Here is a 23669-nt window from a genome sequence, read left to right as displayed (position 1 = left end):
GTCAGAATTCATTGTCAGAGCAGGGAGGATTCCTCTTTTTACCTGGCGTGTGTTTATGAAGAAATCACGATCGAACAAAAAAAATAAGTCGCCTATAGCCAGCTTTACTGTTGTCAGCCTGGAAGAGGAATCACATAGAGCAGTGGGCTTGAAGGCAGGATCCCAAGGTAATAGTCTTGACAAAACAAATTAAATAAAGGTTAGCTAATGGAAAATGTTAACAGTAAAGCATGATGCCACAAATAGTTCATCTGGGAATAGGGCTTTGCACACACCTGAAAACATTTGATAAAACATTTATAATTTCTAAACAAAAAATTTTGAGACTAAAAGCGTGGTATACACATTTGGTTCTTATTTTCGTGAGTTGAAAGAAAAAAATACTGACAGATCCCCTCCCAACGACACAACGCTGTGATGCTGGGATCCCTTCAGACACGCAAATTGTATTCTGACAAGGGGGATACCCCACCAGAATACACAGATCAGCGCTTGCCGCCATTGGCTTGAATGCTGGTTTTCCAGCATGACCATTTGACAGAAGCCAGCCCAGCTTCTATTGAACAGAGAGAAATACACACGGACCCAAAGTCAGCTGGTTCAGCAGGAACGTGTGTCTGTGTGTATTTCTCTCCATGTATACCCTGGTTCAGGGGTTGATTTACAAATGGCAACAGGCTGTTAACATTGGAATGGAATTTCCCCCAGAGCTTAGTGAATGTGGTACAACTTTACTCTGCAAAGACTCAATCACATGCAAGTAAATTTGTTTCTTGCTCTTGATTGAACAATGAAAGTCAACAGAGCTGAACCTCATTCACCAAGCCCTGGGGAAAATTCCCTTGCAAAATGAACAATCTATTAGTCTTTAGTGGCACTAAACAATATCCTTATTCTCCATAAACATCCACTACTTAAAGTGATTGTAAAGTCTCAATTTTTCTTCTGTTGAAAAACAGAAATGCTGTACTTACCTGCTCTGTGCAGTGGTTTTGCACAGGGCAGCCCAGATCCCCCTCTTCTCGGGTCCCTGTAGCTCCTGGTCCCTCCCTCCTGTTGAGTGCCCCCACAGCAAACAGCTTGCTATGGGGGGACCCAAGCCAAGCTGCAGCTCTGTGTGTCCATTCAGACACGGAGCCGCTGTTCGGCCCTACCCCTCTCTCTCCTGATTGGCTGAGTTTAATTGACAGCAGCGGGAGACAATGGCGCCGCTGCTGTGTCTCATCAGGAGGGAGAGTCCCAGACTGACAAGGCACTCATGGACATCACTGGATAGAAATGGGGCTCAGGTAAGTATTAGGGGAGCTGCTGCAAACAGAAGGCTTTTTATCTTAATGAATAGAATTCATTAAGATAAAAAACCTTCTGACTTAACAACCACTTTAATGGTCCTGTAATCTATTTTTCATAGCTTTGTTTCTTAATGTGTTTTTTTGCCTTCTTGTAACAAGCTGATGGCTCACAAAACTCCCCCCACCCCTCACTTCTGTTTGTTTAGAACAAGCAGTGCATGTTAGTTATGGTCATGTGCAGTGGTCTAGGCACACTACAAATCCCATAATCTCTAGTCCATCTCGGGAGCAAGCAAGAGAGAGGCTACATTCCTACATACAGTGGGACCATAGAAAATGAATGTAGACACCAGTGGCGGCTGGTGCTCAAAATTTTTTTTTGGGGGGGGGGGCGCAAACAAACAACAAAAAAACATCAATTGCAGCCACTGTGTCATCAAAACGCAGCCACTGTGTTATCAATCGCAGCCACTGTCATCAAAACGCAGCCATTGTGTCATCAAAACGCAGCCACTGTGTTATCAATCGCAGCCACTGTCATCAAAACGCAGCCACTGTGTCATCAAAAATGCAGCCACTGTGTCATCAAAAACTCATCCACTGTGTCATCAAAACGCATCCACTGTGTCATCAAAAACGCATCCACTGTGTCATCAAAAACGCATCCACTGTGTCATCAAAACGCAGCCACTGTGTCATCAGAACGCATCCACTGTGTCATCAAAACACATCGACTTCAGTCTTCAGTCCGTGTGTTAGTGTGAGACAGGAGGGGGGGAATGGGGAAGAGAGGGACAGATGCAGCTGTGCTGTGCTGGAGCTCACCCTCCTTGCGGCCGCTACATAGACCAGACTGGAACCCATCCCTCATGCTGCTCTCTTACCTTCCTCCTGCAGCTCCGCTCGGGCCGAAGAATGGAGCTGCCGACGTCACTTCCGGCTTTCGTCTGTTTCACAAAAGCCAGAAGTGACCTCAAGATTTGAAAAGCTATGCTCCCGCCCATAGAATCACACTGATTCTACGGGCGGAAGCTAATCGGCGCTTTCGATTGCGCCGCAAGGCGGGTTAAAAGCCCGTAAATGAAGCGCCACATCTGCAATCTCGTGATTGCATTGACGTGGCGCTTATCATAGTGCACTGCGTCCGGCGCCACAGTGCACTTTGTTAAAGGACTTTTTTTTTGTTCATATGACATCCAGCGGGATAACATGCCGTCGCGCGGCCGCGGGGCTCGCATCGCGGCGAACGGTGGAGCGGTGTGTCAGCCTGACACACCGCTCCACCGATCTTGGTAAAGAGCCTCCATGTGATCAGCCGTGTCCAATCACGGCTGATCACGATGTCAATAGGAAGAGCCATTGATCGGCTTTTCCTCACTTGCGTCTGACAGACGCGAGTAGAGGAGAGCCGATCGGTGGCTCTCCTGACGGGGGGGTCTGCGCTGATTGTTTATCAGCACAGCCCCCCCTCAGATCACCAAACTTGACCACCAGGGATCGCCACTAGGACCACCAGGGAAGGGGCAACATGTGGATGGCCAGGTATGTACCCTATGGCAATCCACATGTGCCCAATGTGCCCAATCTGTGCCAATCAGTGCCCACAAATGGGCACTGATTGGCACCATTATGTTTCAGTTCTGCCCAGCAATGCCACCTGTCAGTGCCCATCAGTGCTCATCAGTGCCCACCTATCACCCATAAGTACCCATCAGTGCCACCCATAAGTACCAATCAATGCCACCTATGAGTGCCCATCAGTGCCGCCTATGAGTGCCCATCGGTGCCACCTATGACTGCCCATCAGTGCCGCATACCAGTGCCACCTATCAGTGCCCATCAGTGCCGCCTATCAGTGCCCATCATCAGTGCCCATCAGTGCCACCTCATTGGTGCCACCTCATCGGTGCCCATCAGTGCTCGTCACTGCAGCCATATCAGTGCCCATCATTGAAGAAGAAAACGTACTTATTTACAAAAAATGTTAACAGAAACTAAGAAAAACTTGTTTTTTTTCAAAATTTTCGGTCTTTTTTTATTTGTTGCGCAAAAAATAAAAACCGCAGAGGTGATCAAATACCACCAAAATAAAGCTTTATTTGTGGGAACAAAATGATAAAAAATTTGTTTGGGTACAGTGTTGTATGACCGTGCAATTGTCATTCAAATTGCAACAGCGCTGAAAACTGAAAATTGGCCTGGGCGGGAAGGTGTCTAAGTGCCTGGTATTGAAGTGGTTAAAGGGGGCGTTTAAAAAATGTTTTAATTTTTTTTTTTTACTACAGGGGGGGGGGGGGGGGGGCGGCGCCCAGGCGCCCCCTATGGATGGGCCGCCACTGGTAGACACTCTCTAACAGGAAGTCAAATCACAGAAGCAAATAAAAAAAAAAAAAAAAAAAAAAAGAATTTGAAGATTGGGAGATGGCCAAGAGCAGTACTTTTTGAATACATGAATATTTTTTTAAATCAGACTTTAGATTTTTCAAGTAAGCTTATATTACATTATTGCATTGTCAAAAAATAACAATCATTTGTATTGCTTTTACAATGCTGATGATATAAATTGAAAGGGTATACTGTGACAACAGATCTACTTTAAAGTGGTTCTAAAGTCAAAATGTTTTTCTAACTTAATGCAAAATGTAAAAAAACTCCCACTACTTGTCCCCTCCCAATCCCTAAACATTCCTTCCCATTCCCCCCAAATCCCTAAGCATTTACAATACCTGTGTCTTCTCATGATCCAGCACTATCCCATCTGCAGTGCTGCTTTCACCTGTTCCTGATCTCACAGGAGACTCTGAGAGCAGTGGGAGCCATGGGCTCCTTCTGCTGTTAAATCCTGTAAGGAGGGTGCGGGGGGGGGGCACGGTTTTCCTGAGAGGGTACTCGCAGGAAAGGAGGAGTGGACAGCGCCAGCAGGGGACCTCAGAAGGAGGAGGTTCGGGACCGCTCTGTGCAATACGTTGCACAGAGCAAGTAAGTATACCATCTTTTTTTATTTTAATAAAATAAAATTGCCCTTAAAATCACCTTAAGTGGTCTTAGAGAGTTAACAGAATAGAATTCAGTGCTCACGTTAGACCACAAAAACGTAAAATGGATTCTGATTGGTTGCAATTCCTTACTGAACTTAAGAAACCGCACTGGCACTCACAAGTAGGATGCTCTGACAAGAAATGGTAACACTCAGGTAAAAATAGGCAAGACTCCATATACACACCTTTTAAGTGGGCACTTCTATCTAGTTTACCTACAATTATAAATCTTGACCCAAAAATGTTTTTTTTTTGTTTTTTTTTCTATTTTACTTGTGAAAACGTTTCAATTGTGTAGTTTCATCCCAGTGACATCTGGGAAATGTGATCAATAATAATAGATTATATTTGTAGTAATCTCTCCTATTTAATTATGTTTTTATTGAGGATTTTGGGAAAAAATAAAGTTTACAAACATTCAGATAGGACATATTCCATTGCCTATTTATGTGATAATAAGTACATAGATTTAATTATGTTTTTATCTCAAAGAGCAAAGTATTTGGGTGGCTTTTGATCACTAGGATTATAATACAGAAACCCAACTTCAGGATTCAGTGGATTAAACATGTCTTTTAGCTTTTGTTGGTTTCAAATATCTTGATACGGAAATGGGCAGAATCTACAGGAGGATATAGACTGTACAGACAAATGATAGACGTTTTTAAGGCCTCATTATTATTATACAGGTTTTATATAGCGCCAACAATTTGCGCAGCGCTCATGCACACAGGGTGTTAAAAAAATCTGAGCATTTCTCTGCCCTCTTCTATTTTCTCAACCAAATCCAATTACTACAGCTTAAAAATGCTTGCTAGTAGCTAGTCTCATGTCGAAAGTGAAGAGGTTACTAACAATATGAGAATTTTCGTTTGACAGAATACGTCAGAAGTGACGTAACGTGTTGAATAGTTTAGTATGTATTCTTTTGTTTCTGAGCATGCATAGTCTTGCTCTTACGATTTTTTTCATACGAAAACCATACTAATAAAAAAATCAGACGCTGAGTTCACATCCGTCAAAAATGTTATAGTCTGCACATCCAGCTTTTGTCTAATGAAAAAGTGAAATCGGCTGTCGAAAGCACCGTACTAACGGTAAGATTTGCAGACGATCGGTCGTCGTAACACAGTTGACGTCTGAAAATCAAAGCGTGTGTATGGGCCTTTAGACTTTGAGACAACATTTTCCTTGTATGAGTATAAAAATTACAATACATAAAGCAACCATTTCCAGTGTAGGGCACATATATACATCCAGCCAGGATGCATGACAGTGAATATTTATAACACGCTAAGCATGATTAATTCTTGTAGCTCTTATCAAAAATGAACAATATTTTCCTGTGTATTATTGCAGGTGTTTGATAGAAGCAGGAGACGTGGCATTTGTGAAGCACACAACGGTTTTTGAGAATTCTGATGGTATTTATCTGTCTGTATACATTATCTTTTACAAATTACAAAGCGGTTGAAGGAAGCCTGTCAGATGTCATTTCAGTGGCATGTCTGGAAAATGCGGATCAATGTCTGCTGCTGGGATGCTTCATTTATGTCAATTCTCCATCCTATGATCTGGCAAATTTAATTTTCAACGATCACTGTTGCATTAATTATTCAATTTAACTGCTTCTTTTAGCACATCTGATTCAATAGTATTGGGCAATAATAACCATAATTCTATTATACCAAAAATACAAATAAATATGATAAAGTAGCAAGGAAAATAAACTTAAGGCTGCATGCAATCAGGCATATTAAAATATCTCCCTATCTACACTGGATTTTTCTGCCAGAAGCTGTTAGAAAAATCCAGGGTAAAAAATTCTCGTTTTGGCGTGTAATTACAAGCGCTTATGCACATTTACTAGCGTATGGTGTTTAAAAGCATTTGCCCATAAACGTATATATTTGCTTGGAACATTTATTTATTTTAGCCACTAAAATGAATTTACTCTCATACTGTACGTATGCATTTACACACAGTGGGGTTGATTTACTAAAACTGGAGAAAGCAAAATACGGTGCGGCTCTGCATAGAAACAAATCAGCTTCCAGGTTTTTTGTCAAAATTTAACTGAACAAGCTGAAGTTAGAAACTGATTGGCAATCCTGCACAGCTGCACCAGATTTTGCACTCTCTAGTTTTAACCCCAATGTTTTTACACTCATATGTGCAGAAATGATGCCAGTAAGCTCCTCTCAGAATGCAGGTTTGAACGCTGTTCTAAAATACAAACCTAAACGCCACAATGTGCTGCATTCAGAAACAGAAAATATGAAAAGTCCACCCAAGACAGCTGTTTATAGCCATCCAAAATGTCCTGACTCCATCGCTCACAATAACCATCATTATACCACTTGTATCAGTTCTGCATTCATTCCTGGTAGGAGATTTAAAGTGGAACTATAGGCAAAGTTAAAAAATGACATATATGCAGTCCTCATATAACAACAGTTTTATTACCTGTTGATCCAGCCAGTAAGTCTGTTATTTTTAACCGCTCTTTAACAGACCAAGCTGGCAGTTAAAGGGTTGGGACAAATCATTTAACATTGACAGGAGTGCTTACAATAGTCAACTTTTATTTAATTATGTAAAACCTTACTAACAATAGGAAAAAAACATATTTCTGTAACTGCTTAAAAAGTTTTAGCTGAAGTTAGGGTTTAATTTGTTAGTCGCTTATGTAAAGCTCATCTAAGTCTACTAGTCTCTCTAATGCCAGCTACCATCTCCATAGTTTGACAATACTGCTGTCCAAAGGTGGCTACGTTGCTCCTCCATAGATACAGCGGAGAAGTGAGTGTTGCCACCCTGAGGCAGGAAGTGTGTTGCTTAGGCATGTGCAATTCGTTTAGTTCCAAATTCGTTCTTTAACGAATTTCGACAAATTCGTTAATTCGGGAATATCCGAATTAACGAAAACCCGTTTAACGAATTTTTTCCAAATATTCGTAAATTCGATAAAATTGGACATTCGTAAATTCGGGCATTTGTACATTCACAATTTACGAATGTACATTCGTAAACTAGGGAATTCGTAAATTTGTAAATTCGGAAATCTGAAATAATAGTTAACTAATAATAACTTAAGTATTAGTAATTACTAGTAACTTTGAAATTATAGGTATTGTAATTAACTTTCAAATTTGGCTGTTAGTGAACGTAACACATACAAATTTATCCGAAGTTATGAATGATCCGAAAAAATGGAATGGAACGTAATTAATTAATAATAATAAATAACAATAATAATAATAATAACAACGTTTTATTATTATTATTTATTATTAATTTGTTCCGTTCCATTTGTTTAGATGCAGCATTCATTTTGGATAATTCGTAACTTCGGATAAATTCGTATTTGTTACATTCACTGACAGTCAACTTTGAAAGGAAATGACAATACCTATAATTTACTAGTTAGTTACTATTTCAGATTTTTGATTTTTCGCATTTTTGTATTTTCAAACTTCGAATTTACAAATGTATGATTTTACGAATTTACGAATGTAAGAATTTACGAATGTACAAATGTAAAAATGTACGAATGTACGAACAATTGCATTTACGAATGAATGAATTTACGAATCGCGATCATAACGAATGACCCGAAAAATGAAAAAAAATAATAAACTAATGAAACGAAAATGAACAAATTTTTTGGCTGTGCACATGTCTAGTGTTGCTGACTGGATCACCAGGTAAAATAAAGTAAAGAAAGCTAAAAAAAAAAAGAAAAAAAGAAAATTAGCAAAGCCACCACATCAAAGGATTGGCATGCTGCTATATTACATTTTTGGTTTAGATACACTTTAAATGAGGGAGAAATTGTCCTTATTACCTTATTGAGTTCTGGTGAGGCCATAGACTTTAGAGCACAGTTGAATGTGCTACTAACAATATCAAGTTCATGCCAATGGAAAGTGGATGTAATAAGCAGAACTTATAAAAAAATTGAAACATAATATGAAAATATTTTGACCTGCCCTTGATGGGTAAGAAACATTTTTTTCTTTCCTCTGGTGTGGCAAAGATGCACAGTGGGTTCCCTTTCTGCTCTTTAACACTATAACTGCGGGAATATATGAGATGAATTTGAAGGGCATGAATAATTTTCCACACCTCATTATTTGTGTCATTACTGAATGTCAATATGAAATCAGATCTTTTAATGTTAAACTATTATAAGATATTGACACATGGTATGATTTCTTTTAATTATTTTTAGGACACAATAAGCAAGAGTGGGCAAAGGATTTAAAGTCTAGTAATTTTCAGTTGCTGTGTCCTAATGGTGCCAGGGCAGAGGTGACTCAGTATGCAGACTGTAACTGGGCACAGGTTCCTGCTCATGCAGTTATGGTTCATCCAGACACAAATAGACATGCATTGTTTGGCCTGCTGGATAAAGCTCAGGTATGTTCTTTATGATAACTTTGGACAGGAATTAATTTTAAATGGAGATTATCTACTTTCTAACCAAAGGCTAGGCACATAGTCATCAGTGACCGTCATGTACAAAGCCTTCCTTGTGCTGATTAGCATGATAAATATAAAGTTGGTACGGATTATGTTGCAATCCTGTTCAAATCTACTTCTGTGCAAATCCCTCCAAAGCGCACTTCAATAGATGGGCAGAATTTTGAGTTTAATATCCATGTAAGAATAATCATATGCTATGATGAAATGTTCATTATACTATATTCTCTCTCTAGAACGCCATCAGCAAGTTCCTTTCAACTTTCACATTTTCTTTTTGTAGTGTCTTCATTAAGAAGTCACTACTTTGTATGACTTTTATGCTTACAATCAATTTCTTATACAACTTGGCTTAAGGTTACAATGGCACATTTTTTTTTATAATGATTCTAATTTTCATTGCTTTTCAACATTTATTTTTAGTCCCATATCATCCCTGTAATAAAAAAAAATACCATACTTAAATCTTTATACATTAGGTTGAAAAAACAGTCCTTCTAGGGCTTGGCTGTGGCAACGCCATACAGGGATCACTGTAGAAACAGTAAATATGTTCTATTTTTTTTTTTTTTGTGTTTGTTTTCCTTTGTTGTTTTTTTTTTTTTACTTTAGCCCCTTTTCAATTCCAAAAAACAATTTTAATAAACGGAAGTTTAGTACAATAGTGTCCAGTCTCTCAAGGTTGAAGAGCGATAACATTGAGCGTTCCACAGCTAGAAGGCTAGGTGGTGTTGGTTTAATCCAATGGAACATGATCATTCTACGAGCAACTAGGAGAGTTATATGAGTCCATTGTGTAAGGTTGCATGAGCCTGCTGATGATGATGTGGAAGGTAGTGGTTCACATCCAAATATACACAATAACGGATTGTTGGTTAGCCGGATCTTATTGATTTCGAGTTCCAATATCTAGTAATAGTTGGGCATTCCCAGAGGCGGTGGAGTAGAGTAGGACGTGGTAGTGAACACCAGGGCCATTGTGCTTGAGTAGAGTCTGCCTTATTGGTGCGGAATGGGTAATATGCCCTGTGGATAATTTTAAATTGCGTTTCAAACCACTTCTCTGAGATCGTGAGTTTGTGAATGTGTCGGTATCCCTCTAAGATCCATTCTGGAAGTGTGTTGTTGAAGATGGTAGACCATTTCTAGAATAGAGCAAGATGATATTTATCAGATTGGTGCGTAATGAGGTATGAGTATAAACTGGAGATGGAGTAATCGTCTCTCTGGAGCACTATATCAATGGATGATTGTTGAAGGGGATCAGTTTGAGGTCAACAGCAAGACCGTAGATAGACTAGAATTAGCTGATAATAGAAGATGTGCGATGTCGGCAATGCAAATTCTCATGAGAGGGTTTGAAAATATTTGAATTCACCAGGGTTGTCCTGATACAGGGAAGTTATGTGAGTGAGTCCACAGGTACACCATAGGGTAAAGGCTTTATTCATAATTGATGGAAGGAACATAGGATTGGCCTGAATGGTTAAATGGCAGGACATACTCGAGGGTAACCCCAGCAGTCTCCACACTTCTCTCCATGCAATAACTGTGTCTTTGATAAGAACACTTGTTTTAAGGTGGGATACTAGAGCTTGAATATTCGAGTGTAAGATGGCTGACAGAGTGTGCGGAGAGGCCAAAGCGCTCTCAAGTATATTATTAGAGTGCTTTGATTTCCCAGACAACCAGTCAAGACCTTGCCTAAGCAGGCAAGAGAGGTTGTAAAAACCTACATTAGGCAAGCCTGCACCACCCTTGGACATAGGGAGACATAGTTTTTGTAACGCTATGCGTGTTTTTTTGTGTGCCCATATGAAGGCAGACAAAATGTATTTTCTGTACATCAGAGTGCTTTAATAAAAGGGGTATGGTTTGCACTGGATAAAGTAGACGTGCAAATGAAACCATTTTAAAGAGGTGACATCTCCCAAAGAACGAGAGGGGAAGGGTTGCCCAAGCTTCCAACTCCTTTACAATTTTGGTTATCAGAGGTGGGTAGTTAAGACTGTATAGAGAGGAATGTTCTTGGCCTATATGGATAACCAAGTAGGTGATGTGGTGAGCCGCTAAGGTAAAAGGGGATGATGACCTCCACTTAGCTGATACCTGGGGGTGTAATGGTAAAACTTTGCTTTTGTCAAAGTTAATTCTAAAGCCTGAGCTTACTCGAAAGGCCTCAAAGAGTTCTCTGAGTCAAAGTCTGCAAGAGGGTCAGTGGAGAATAGTAATATGTCATCCATGAATAGGGCGGAACGGAATATTTGGTTGCCTACAGTGATGCCACTGATTCCGTCAGATGAGTTAAGTATCCTGGATAGAGGCTCAATAGTTATAGACAATAGTATAGTACTGAACGTGACCAGTATATGGACTAGGACAGACACTAGTAATGGTGGTGATCAGTGAAATATTAATGGCAAATTGACTATGCACTTTTGCAAGTGCAGTTACTGCAGAACTTAGTAATTGAGATAAAGTTTCACTTTACAAAGAACACCCAATCACATGCAAAGAGAATTAAAAAAACAGCATTTTTGCTTGCACTTGATTTGATGATGGAAGTCAGCAGAGCTCTCCCTCATTTACCGAGCTCTGGATCAACTACACTTGCAAAAAGGCACAGTCTACTCTATTTGCCTTTAGTAAATCAACCTGAGAGTGTGACTGTGATAGTGTGGCAGGCAATCAAGGACTGGCGCTAACTGACACTGGCTGGGAGGGAGGCTAACTGACACTATCTGACATTGCTAGTGACACTAATACAATGATCAGTGATAATACTGTACACAGTCACTGTACTAATGGCACTGGCTGAATGTGATCAGGAGGGCATTCAAAGTGTTAACTGTGTGCAGGGCCGGACTGGGGATAAAAACCAGCCCTGGAAATAATTTCATACCAGCCCCATAGCATTATTATACCAGGCCAACATCATAACGTCATTATTTTCTTGTTCATAAAAGGGAAAACCATGCATTTTAAAGCACATTTGAACAGCCTATTATATATATAGATAAGACAGATATGAAAGCACATAGGGCTAGGGATATATATATATATATATATATATATATATATATATATATATAACAACAAGTTCCAGTTAAAAGTGGTAAAAGTGGAGCAATCATCAAGGGGGACTCTGGGAATGTGGGATGTGGTGACCAGAGACCTTCCGCAGAAAGAATATAGGTAAGGGGGGCGGGTTACTGATATAAGCTTCACTGTGCCCATGAATGCAGCCTCACTGTGCCCATCAATGCAGCCTCACTGTGCCCATCAATGAAGCCTCACTGTGCCTGTCAATGCAGCCTCACTGTGCCCATCAATGCAGCCTCACTGTGCCCATCAATGAAGCCTCACTGTGCCCGTCAATGCAGCCTCACTGTACCCGTCAATGCAGCCTCACTGTGCCTGTCAATGCAGCTTCTGTGCCAGTCCATGCAGCGTCACTGTGCCCATCAATGCAGTCTCACTGTACCCATCAATGCAGCTTCACTGTGCTCATCATTGCAGCCTCACTGTGCCCATTAATGGAGCCTCACTGTGCCCACCATTGCAGCCTTACTGTGCCCATCATTGCAGCCTCACCTGGCCCATCATTGCAGCCTCACCATGCCCATCATTGCAGCCTCACTGTGCCCATCATTGCAGCTTCACTGTGCCCATCATTGCAGCTTCACCGTGCCCATCATTGCAGCCTTACCGTACCCATCATTGCAGGTTCGCTGTGCCTATCATTGCAGCATCACCGTGCCCATCATTGTAGTCTCACCATGCCCAACATTGCAGCTTCACTGTGCCCATCATTGCAGCCTCACCGTGCCCATCATTGCAGCCTCACCATGCCCATCATTGCAGCCTCACCGTGCCCATCATTGCAGCCTCATCGTGCCCATCATTGCAGCCTCATCGTGCCCATCATTGCAGCCTCACCATGCCCACCATTGCAGCTTCACTGTGCCCATCATTGCAGCCTTACTGTGCCCATCATTGCAGCCTTACTGTGCCCATCATTGCAGCCTCACTGTGCCCATCATTGCAGCCTCACCGTGCCCATCATTGCAACCTTACCGTGTCCATCATTGCAGCCTCACTGTTCTCATAATTGCAGCCTTACTGTGCCCATCATTGCAGCCTCACTGTGCCCATCATTGCAGCCTCACCATGTCCATCATTGCAGCCTCACCGTGCCCATCATTGCAGCCTCACTGTGCCCATCATTGCAGCCTCACCATGCCTATCATTGCAGCCTCACTGTGCCCATTAATCATTGCAGCCTCACTACACTGACTATTCCCCTCCATGCAGCCTTACCAGTTAGTACCTGGATTATGCACAGTGGGCATCTCCCGCTGTGTAACGGAGCTCAGTTTGAAATGTTTGGCCGCGCTGTGACAAAAGTCCCACCCTCCTCCTAGACCAGCTTGTGTGATAGACAGAACATTGCGTTTATCACAAGAGCTGGTCTAGGAGGAGGGCGGGACTTTTGTCACAGCGCGGCTGAACGTTTCACACTGAGCTCTGTGACACAGTGGTAGACCACTGTGTGTGACATGTAGACAAGGAGAAGGGGGGGAGCGCTGCAGCCTCAGCTCAAAGCAGCCCCAGGGCAGGAAGCCTACTAGGAAATGTCCCGGTATCCCGGTAGGCCAGTCTGGCCCTGACTGTGTGCCTAACAAGTATATGTGTGCTGATTTTACTCACAGACTGGCTGGCTTTTCTTTCTGATTTCAGCTCTGAACAGTAAGTGAAATATGGGAGAAAAAAACAGCCATATCTGAGTTGTGTTTACTGCTGCACACCGATATGTGCTGTGATTGGCCACAGTAATGAGCAGGTTCACAGCCAAAATCATTGGCTGTGAGCTTGCTGACAAATTTGTGCTGTGTCCAACCACGGTATGAGAGGAAGGGGGTGCTAGCACGCGTCTGTAAATCAGGAAGTTCAATAAAAAAGCCGCTGGCCAGCAGGTGAGCAGGTGATTAAACTGAATGGGTTGTTTTACAAGATAAGGGTTCACAAATACTTTAGGGTCCTGTTCCCAGCAGCTTTAGTAAGGTGGGACATGGTTGGACACATTACCTAAGATAGAAGAATATATACAAGATAACAGTCCCTTCATCATAGAGTTGGCAACTAATTCAAATGTTGTAAGAGACATAGATGAGTCGTGATTCTTAACCTCCCTGGCGGTATTCCCGAGTCTGGCTCAGGATGGAATTTCAGAAACAAAAGCAGTAACCCTGAGCCAGACTTGGGATCGCATCGCAGGATCCATGTAGAGGTTACTTACCTTGTTCCCAGGATCCTGCGATGTCTCACCGCTGTGATCTGCAAGCCGCCGTGTCTCGCTCGATTCACTGTGCCGAGCTCTGTTCCCTGCGAGCGTGCGACGCACAAGGACGGAGTTCCGCGCTAAATTCAAAAAGTAAAAAACACAGTATAGATACAGTATACTATAATCTTACAGATTACAGTACTGTATCAAATAATTACACATCCCCTTTGTCCCTAGTGGTTTGTCCAGTGTCCTGCATGCAGTTTTATGTTATAAATACTATTCCTTCTGCCAGGAAACTGGAGATTGTCCATAGCAACCAGAAAATGTCCGTTTACGTCAAAAGTACTTTTAGACCAGCTAGAAAACAGCGATAATGAATTAGAATCACTCGCAGAATTGAGCGATAGTGATTTGTGGGGAAATCCGTCATCAAACACTGAAAGTAATGACAGTGACAATTCTGCAACTGAGCAAATTTCAGTGGTTTTGATTTAATTACATTATTGAATAATTTTTATTATTATTATATTATTACTTGTTATAATTATTTATAGTTATTTATTATATTATAATTTATGATTTCATTTTTCAAACTTTATCATACCCGGGATGTCTACTAGACTGTTTGGACAGATTTAAGTGAGTTATTCCTAAGAATTACAGGCCTACAATATAAAACGCCAAATTTCCATGCAAAATAATTGTACCGCTTTCAGCATCAAAAATCTGAAATAATCATAACGCCAGGGAGGTTAAGAAGATATTCAACTAGGTGTCTCATTTGTATACTGTATGTCGAAACAGTTCTCTACTAAGTGCCTGATGAGATTCCCGTATTTACGTGAATGTTTGAATACCATGAATGGTCAGCAGCACATACACAATAGTTAATCCATGGGAAATTCAGCATCTTGAGCTGTGAGTATCATCTATACTGGAAGGGAACAGGGGGCAATTTAAAATATGGAGGAAAAGGAGATGAGGTGATATTAGCTTAGCTGAATATTTAAAGGTGTCCCAAACAGACAGACCTAAGAATGATAGCATCCAAATAAGTGATGATAAGGGGGTTAGGTGAATATCTAGTACATCTAAAAGGGCCCATACGTATGACTTGGAATGCAGTTGGACCAGGGGTGCAATCAGCGCAGCCTTCTAACCTCTGGTTTTCCATAAAATACAGTACAGTGAGTACAAAACTATTTGGTTTTTAAAACTTTGGGTTTTTTGTCCATTCGTGAGCTAATATTAATAAAAAAAAACATGAGCAGGTTATCTTTTAAAACAATGTACCAAAAAATAATGGCAATACTATTGGGGAAGCAAATTAGACAGAGCATTAGTTATAAGTTAACCAGCACATACTAGCTATGCTAAATTGTGTCTAGACGTTTCATTTTCTTTTCAATCTTAGTTTATTTTCAAAAGTAAGAACACAAAGAATATAACAGAAAAATACCATTCTTTACAGTTTGGCATCACATATAGTATACATAGAATAGTGAGGTGTACTTTACCCATGTATAAACAGGAGTGATCATTTTAACATACAGCTTTCGGTGAACTACTGGTATATCATATTGTATATTGAAATCTTTATTCTAAGAGAGGAATAATATGCGGGTGGGGGCTAACATATAATGAACCTTGTAGTTTCGCGGGTTGGTGTTATCTGAGGGTTCCCTCTCAACGAATTAGACTGCTGTAGAAGTCTTTTATTCACCTATTGTAGATAATCAAGTCATTTAGCTAGTCCAAAGATATGATCTTTAACTATATATGTGAGTGGTCGGTTCAGTACTTAACAAAGAGGAGACAGAAAAAGTCAGAAATAAGAACGTGAGTAGAAGTGTGGGATGGTACCTGAGGCACCAGGCACTCCAGCATGGCTAATCGGCGGGTAAGGGTGGGGTATCTCTGACCCAAAGGGAAAACTCATCAGAATAGCGAAACATGGACCATGAGGTCCAGGTGGCGGTAAACTGCTCCTCCTTTCCCACTTCCTCCGCCAACAGGCGCTCCAGATCTCTTATCTGGTCCACTTCAACCACCCATTCTCCCAAGGAAGGCACATCTGTCGTTTTCCAATGTCGGGGGATCACTGTCCTAACTGCTGCCAGAAAGTGGCGCAGTACATCTTTTTTAATCGACTTGAGGGGGCCTGGGAGTATAGATAATAGGGCTATCTCTGGTGTGGGTTTGATTGATGTCGCCATCAGCCTGCTGTAAAGATCAAAGACCTTTTGCCATAGTTTCCAGATTGGAGGGCAAGCCCACCAGATGTGAAGCATTGTCCCGCTAGAGGACAGGCATCTCCAACACACGTCTGTCAAAGAGGGGTTAAACTTTTTAATATCTACTGGGCATCTGTACCACCTTGTTAATAGTTTAAACCCTTTTTCTTGGTTCTTGGTTGCCAGGGAAATCCTATGCGTTAGGATAAAGCTTTTTTGCCAATCAGTGGGGGAGATGGAGTGTTGCAGCTCCGCTTCCCATTTCTGTGTATATGTTGGAAGGTCAGGGGCGTATTCGTTCAGTAGTAGGGAATATAACAGTGATACTACATGTATTGGTGGGTCTGGTTGTAAAAGCAGTTCGTCAAAGTCTGATGGGTCGGCCAGTATCTCTGAGATGGATGAGAAAGTGCGTATGTATGACGTTATTTGACCCCTTTGTAACCACATTGTTGAGGTCCCTAATTCCGTCCGAGAGGGTATGTCCGTTCTCAAGGATGGGTCAGCGCGTAAGACCTGTGCTAAACGTCTATGGCTATCCCTACTCCAGGGTCCAAATCTTAACTTGTTCGCTGCTGGGGGGAAAGCCGGAGTCCCGAAGAGAGGGGTCATTGGGCCCTGGATTTTAGACAATTTACTCGCTGAGATCATGCGGTCCCAAATCTGGAGAGTTTGGCGAGTAAGAGCAGTGGAGAATAAGCCGTCCCCACGCCCAGCCATAGGGGTCCACGGCAGGGCGCAAAGATCAGCCTCATTAAGATATTTCTCTAGTTGAACCCAAAGTTTGGAGGAAGAGTGGTGGAACCAATCCACTATACGCACGAGTACCGCTGCCTTATGGTATATAGAGGCATCTGGGACCCCCGCACCCCCCCTGACTTTCGGGAGAATCATTGTGTCATGTTTTATCCTGGGGCGACGTCCCTGCCATATAAATTTAGAGAAGATCTGACGGAGCCTTTTGAAGAACGAGGTGGGGATATAGATAGGAATGGTCTGGAAAAGGTATAAGAATCGAGGGAGAACATCCATCTTCAAGACATTCACCCTACCCAGCCAGGAGAGCTGTTTAGAGGCATATGTGGTCAGATCCGCTTGAGTTCTGGTAAGTAAAGGGGTGAAGTTGCTGGAGAATAGTTGGGATGAGACTGTTGGAATATGGATTCCTAGATAGCGGATAGACGTGGAGCTTGTCTTAAAAGGGAAGGAAGTCGTGAGCTGTTGTAGAGCCGCTGTTGGGAGTGAAATGTTGAGGATTTCTGACTTATTTAGATTAACTTTAAAATTACTAACCTCTCCATACCTCTGAAACTCCTGCATAATGGAGGGTAGAGAAATTTGTGGTTGGGTTACAAATATGAGTAGATCATCAGCAAATAGGGCAATTTTAGTGTGTAGTGGGCCTACTCTAACGCCATGTATGGCCGGATTGTTTCTAAGGGCAATGGCTAGGTGTTCCATGACAATTACATAAAGAATGGGGGACAAGGGGCACCCCTGCCGCGTTCCGTTGTGTATAGTAAACTTAGGGGATAGGGAGCCGTTTAGTCTAATCCTAGCGGAAGGAGATGTGTAGAGGGACATTATTCTGGAGATCATGTTTTGGCCTAGACCTAGTTGTTGTAATGATAAGCGGAGAAATTGCCAGTCGACACGGTCGAAGGCTTTTTCCGCATCGACTGTGAGAAGGCACAATGGGATATTGTGGGCCCGAGCATAATCCGCAATGAGGAGTGTTTTTAGGGTGTTGTCACGCGCCTCCCTTCCACTCACAAAGCCAACCTGATCTAGGTGTATTAAACGGGGTAACAATGGTTGCAACCTATTAGCTAAAATTTTTGCGTACACCTTTAGATCTACTCCTATTAGCGAAATAGGTCGGTAATTAGCGCAAACATTCAGGTCTTTGTCTGGTTTGGGGATGAGGGTAATATGTGCCTCTAAGGTTTGTGGTGGGAACACTGATCGTTCAGAGATGGAGTTAAATACTTTTGTCAAGAAGGGAGTAAGAAGGGTAGCAAATTGTTTATAGAATTTCGGAGTAAAGCCATCAGGACCCGGGCTTTTACCAGATGGGGTAGATAGACGTTTCATTTTCACTTCTCATTGGGGATTAAAGGGTTCAAATAAAAAAAAATTAAAAACTGAGCACATTGTAATAAAAATATGAAGAGGAAAGCATAGGAAAGATCGATATTGAACTTAATTCTTCCAGTAATGATTGAGAATATTTTGGAAATAACTCTTTTAAAGACAACCAGTCACAACTAGACTAATGCAAAAATCTGTATATTAATTTTGTAAAATATTCTGCAGGCTTACATAATATTTGTAAAAATCCTTCTTTTAGAGTTTGAATGTTCAGCTTGAGAGTCAATGAATGTCTTGTCCTCTGTCTCCAAGCTCCTGAGAGTGCAATGCCTTAAATAACATGGCCTCTTAGTCTTGTATGCCTTCACGCTATTTGCTCTTTTTACCATGCCATGGCAGCAAGGATAGGTTGCGACAAAGTTGGGTGTAAGTGAGGTAAAACCTTTCCACATCCTAACTGGGTAAACTGATTGTTACAAACCATGATAACTGAAAACAACCTTCAACCTTAAAAATAACATAGGTAACGGCTACATTCCACTTTTTTTTTCTTGGTACAATACCATTATTTTCAGAATTACATGTGCTCTTTCATTTTTCGTTTCTGATCTATTGCAACACATAACAAAATTGAAATGAAAACTCTCATGGGGCGTACACACGGTCGGACTGTTCGTCTACAAAAGTCTGACGGACGCCGACGGACCAAATCTGGCGGACAATCCAATCGTGTGTGGGCTTCCCCAGACTTTCAGCGGACTTTTCCAGTCGCAAATCTGATGGACTTTAGATTTGGAACATGCTTCAAATCTTTACGTCGTAACTCCGCCGGACCCAGAAATCCGCTTGTCTGTATGCTAGTCCGACGAACAAAAACCCACGCTAGGGCAGCTATTGGCTACTGGCTATCAACTTCCTTATTTTAGTCCGGTGTACGTCATCACGTATGAATCCGTTGGACTTTTGTGTGATCGTATGTGGGCAAGTCCGTTCATTAGAAAGTCCGCCGCAAGTCCGCCAAAAGTCCGTCGAAAGTTTGTCGGACGGGCTGTCGGACTTTTGTAGCCGAAAAGTCCGACCGTGTGTACGCCCCATTATGCATGCAGCCAGCACTGTAGCTATAAACAATTAGGCAATGCTCTATTTATGAACCTTGTTCTTGTTTAATGTGTTGTCTATTATTTATGTTCTTTATTTTACTCTACAGGAATATTACGGGAAAGAGAGTAGCTCTGAATTTAAAATGTTTAATTCTTCAAGTTATGATAAAACGGATTTGATCTTCAAGGACTCTACATATAAAATTGTTCCAGTCAAAGAAAAGAAAACATATGAAGAGTGGCTAGGTAGAAATTACATAGAATCTTTAGAGGGTCAACAGTGCTCATCCAGCAATGGTAAGGAATGCCAGTGTATGCAATTCGCCGTTCATATACAGCATTATCCAAGACACGTTTCAGACTGGTACCATACAATAACTTGCAGCCATATATACATATATTTGTGCATACAGTATATATACAGTTGGTTCTATAATGGCTCTATTAAGGAGCGTATTTCTAAGGCGGTGATTTAAACCACGTGTACCAGAAAAATTCACCTGCAATGAATATTTGGTGAATGTCACATTCACTGCTTTATAAATATACCATGTAGTGTTAACAATAAAAGTATATCACAGAAAGGTTGCTTTCTTTTCAGAAAGAATAATAAGGTTATGTTACGAGGCCATTTTAGATAGTAGTAGTCAGTAGTGGATACTATAGTAGATACAGTAGTGATTACTATAATTATTTAGAGTGAACTAGTGTTCACTGAAAACAGGCATGCTCAAGAACACCTAAAGGTGTCTGGGCAAATTGTCACATGCACGATATTGTCAATGGCATCCCGGTCTTAATCCATAAAGTTCAATATTGAGTTGGGCCACCCTTTGCAGCTAAAACAGCTTCAACTTTTCTGGGAAGACTATCCACAAGGTTTAGGAGTGTGTCTATGGGAATCTTTGACCATTCTTCCAGAAGCGCATTTGTGAGGTCAGGCACTAATGTGGACGAGAAGGCATGGCTCGCAGTGTCCTCTCTAATTCATCCCAAAGGTGTTCTATTTGGTTGAGGTAAGGAATCTGTGCATGCCATTCAAGTTTCTCCACTCCAAACTCGCTCATCCATGTCTTTATGGACCTTACTTTGTGCACTGGTCCAAATCATTTGGTGGAGGGGGGATTATGGTGAGGGGTTGTTTTTCAGGGCTTGGGCTTGGCCCCTTAGTTCCAGTGAAGGGAACTCTTAAGGCGTCCGCATACCAAGATATTTTGGACAATTTCAGGCTTCTAACTTTGTGGTAACTGTTTGAGGATGCCCCCACTCTTGTTCTAACATGACTGCGCAACATTCCCCAACTAAGTTCCATAAAGATGTGGATGAATGAGTTTGGGGTGGAGGAACTTGACTGGCCTGCACAGAGTCCTGATCTCAACCCAAAAGACCACCTTTAGGATGAATTTGAGCGGAGACTGCGAGCTAGGCCTTCACATCCAACATCAATGCCTGACCTCACAATGCACTTTTGGAAGAATGGTCAAACATTCAAATAGACACACTCCTAAACCTTGTGGACAGCCTTCCCAGAAGAGTTGAAGCTGTTATACCTGCAAAGATTACCGCTGAGGAAGTCCTGATCTGGACGACATGCGTGCGGGAGTTCCTTAGGATATCACTGCAGCCACCTTCTCTATTGATATTACTTCATGATGTTACCATTCACCATTTATCCCAGCACTAGGGTTGTAGTGCTTTTTATAGTGCGATCGTCTTGAATGGTGTGACTGTCTACCCATGCAAGCTTCTATCCATGTCCACTGAGAGTGGAAAATGCTTTTTTGACCCACCTGTTAGTTCAGGGGTCCATTTGCTGAGGTGAGCGGTTTGGCTAGCTGGTGGTGGAATCACGGATTGCGCAGCACTGTATGAACTGTTGTGAGCACCCAAACCACTGCAGAGGAGACTTCTTTTCTGTCAACCTGTCTCTTTCCACTCTTTTCATTTTAAAGGGGACTTTTACTATATGTATGCTATGAGCAACTTTTGAGTCTTCTGTTTGTATTTTTAGCGCTGCACTGCTTATTTATTTTGTACTCTTTAATGTTTTACATGTTGGCTTTCAGTGTTCAAATGCTTGCATTTCACAGTTAGGATATAGTTTTTGCGCTGACTGATTTTCCATTTTTATAATGATGCTATGCTCTTCTTGAATTCAGAGTAGAGATGCCACTCTTGTGTAGGCTGGGCCTGTTTGTTCTGCAGCGGGATGAAACATGTTGCAGAAAGTGTGGGTATAGACAGCACTTGGCCACACTTTGTCCTACCCAGTGCTTTCTGGATTGACAGCACTGCCCCTGTTGAGAGCCTCCCACTGTGAGCTGCAGTGTTTGGGAAAGGGAGTGTTTACCACTTAAGCCCCGAACCATTTGGCTGGCCAAAGACCAGAGCACTTTTTGCAATTCGGCACTGCGTCGCTTTAACATACAATTGCGCGGTTGTTCGACATGGCTCCCAAACAAAATTGACGTCCTTTTGTTCCCACAAATAGAGCTTTCTTTTGGTGGTATTTGATCACCTCTGCGGTTTTTATTTGTTGAGCTATAAACAAAAAATAGCGACAATTTTGAAAAAAATGCATTATTGTTTACTTTTTGCTATAATAAATATCCCCAAAAAATATATAAAAACATTTTTTTTCCTCAGGTTAGGCTGATACGTATTCTTCTACATATTTTTGGTTAAAAAAAAAATCGCAATAAGTGTTGATTGATTGGTTTGCGCAAAAGTTATAGCGTCTACAAAATAGGAGATAGTTTTATGGCATTTTTATTGATTTTTTTTTTTTTTTACTAGTAATGGCGGCGATCAGCGATTTTTATCGTGACTGCGACATTATGGCGGACACATCGGACACTTTTGGCGCAATTTTGAGACCATTCACATTTATACAGCGATCAGTACATTTAAAAATGCATTGATTACTGTGTAAATGTGACTGGCAGTGAAGGGGTTAACCACTAGGTGGCGCTGTAGGGGTTAAGTGTGTCCTAGGGAGTGATTCTAACTATGGGGGGGGGCTGTGTGTGACACCACACTGATCACTGCTCCCGATTACAGGGAGCTGTTACCAGTGAGAGTGTCATTAGGCAGAAAGGGGTGATGCTTCTTTACATTAGCATCTCCCCGTTCTTCCTCACCGTGAGACGATCGCGGGTATCCTCGCGGACATCGAGTTCGCGGGACCCGCGATCACGGTCACAGAGCTCCCGGCGGCGTGCGCGTTCCCGCAAGCCACCTCTTAAAGGCCCATATACAGGTACGTTAATCTGCCTGTACGTGCCCTTCTGCCGCAGTATATCTGCGTGAGGCAGTCGGGAAGCGGTTAAAGGAGGATTTAGCTCACTCGGGAAAAGAAAATTAGTTTTTTAAATTTCATTTTATAAGACTTGTGCCTCACTGGGTTTTGGATTAGTTAGGCTATCACACAGGAGCCTTTAGACCAGTGGTACTTAACACCCGTCCTCGGGACCCACTAACAGGCCAGATTTTAAGCATTATCTTGAGGAAATGCAGACTAGAATACTGTAATCACTGAACAGCAAATGATATCACCTGTGATGTATTTCAGTTATCTTGCAAACCTGGCTTGTTAGTGGGTCCTGACAACAGGAATTGAGAACCACTGCTTTAAATGTACTTTAATCCAGGCTAATGTGTAGGTGAAGAGCTGGCTAGTAAAGCTAAAGCTTGGTATAGAGATTAGATGGTTGTCAGATATGCAAGAACAATCAGAACGCCAAAGGTTCATTTGTTTTACAAACTGTAGAAAAGCTTGTGTATATTGTGTGAGCTGGATCCTCTGTGTTTGGCATTTACAAACAATAGGAAGTCACTGGAGCTCCAGCTATAAAGGGGGATCTCATTGAAGTGGCTTGCAAGCAGAGTACACAAATATGCACTGACTCTGTGATCTGGGGTGTCAGATTTGATCCTAGTAGCCTTATAAATATAGCAATTATTTTTTTAATTGTGTTAAGATTGTCAGGATCAGGAAACGGTCGCCAAAAGATTACAGACACAGCTACAACCTTCATGTCATACTATGATGCTGGTAAGCTATAATAAAGCTATAATAAAGCCATTGCATTGCTGTTGCCATGAAGGCAGCAGCAAAGACACATAGTGCTCAAAATAGAAAA

At 41.7% G+C, this 23669-nt stretch overlaps 1 protein-coding gene across 1 annotated transcript in view; it reads left to right on the top strand.

Annotated features, from left to right (window-relative positions):
• The window catches only part of MELTF (melanotransferrin), a 110620-nt gene that overhangs the window by 84920 nt on the left and 2031 nt on the right, over positions 1-23669 (top strand). The window contains exons 13-15 of the mRNA XM_073626324.1: positions 5690-5754; positions 8565-8752; positions 19635-19824. Coding sequence (XP_073482425.1) covers positions 5690-5754; positions 8565-8752; positions 19635-19824 — 443 coding nt within the window. The remainder of the gene's footprint in view (positions 1-5689; positions 5755-8564; positions 8753-19634; positions 19825-23669) is intronic.

The sequence above is a fragment of the Aquarana catesbeiana genome, linkage group LG04 (genome assembly GCF_042186555.1).
Source record: "Aquarana catesbeiana isolate 2022-GZ linkage group LG04, ASM4218655v1, whole genome shotgun sequence".
NCBI classification, from domain to species: Eukaryota; Metazoa; Chordata; class Amphibia; order Anura; family Ranidae; genus Aquarana; species Aquarana catesbeiana.
The sequence above is the reverse complement of the archived record's forward strand: the minus strand, read 5'-3'. Positions and strand labels throughout refer to the sequence as shown.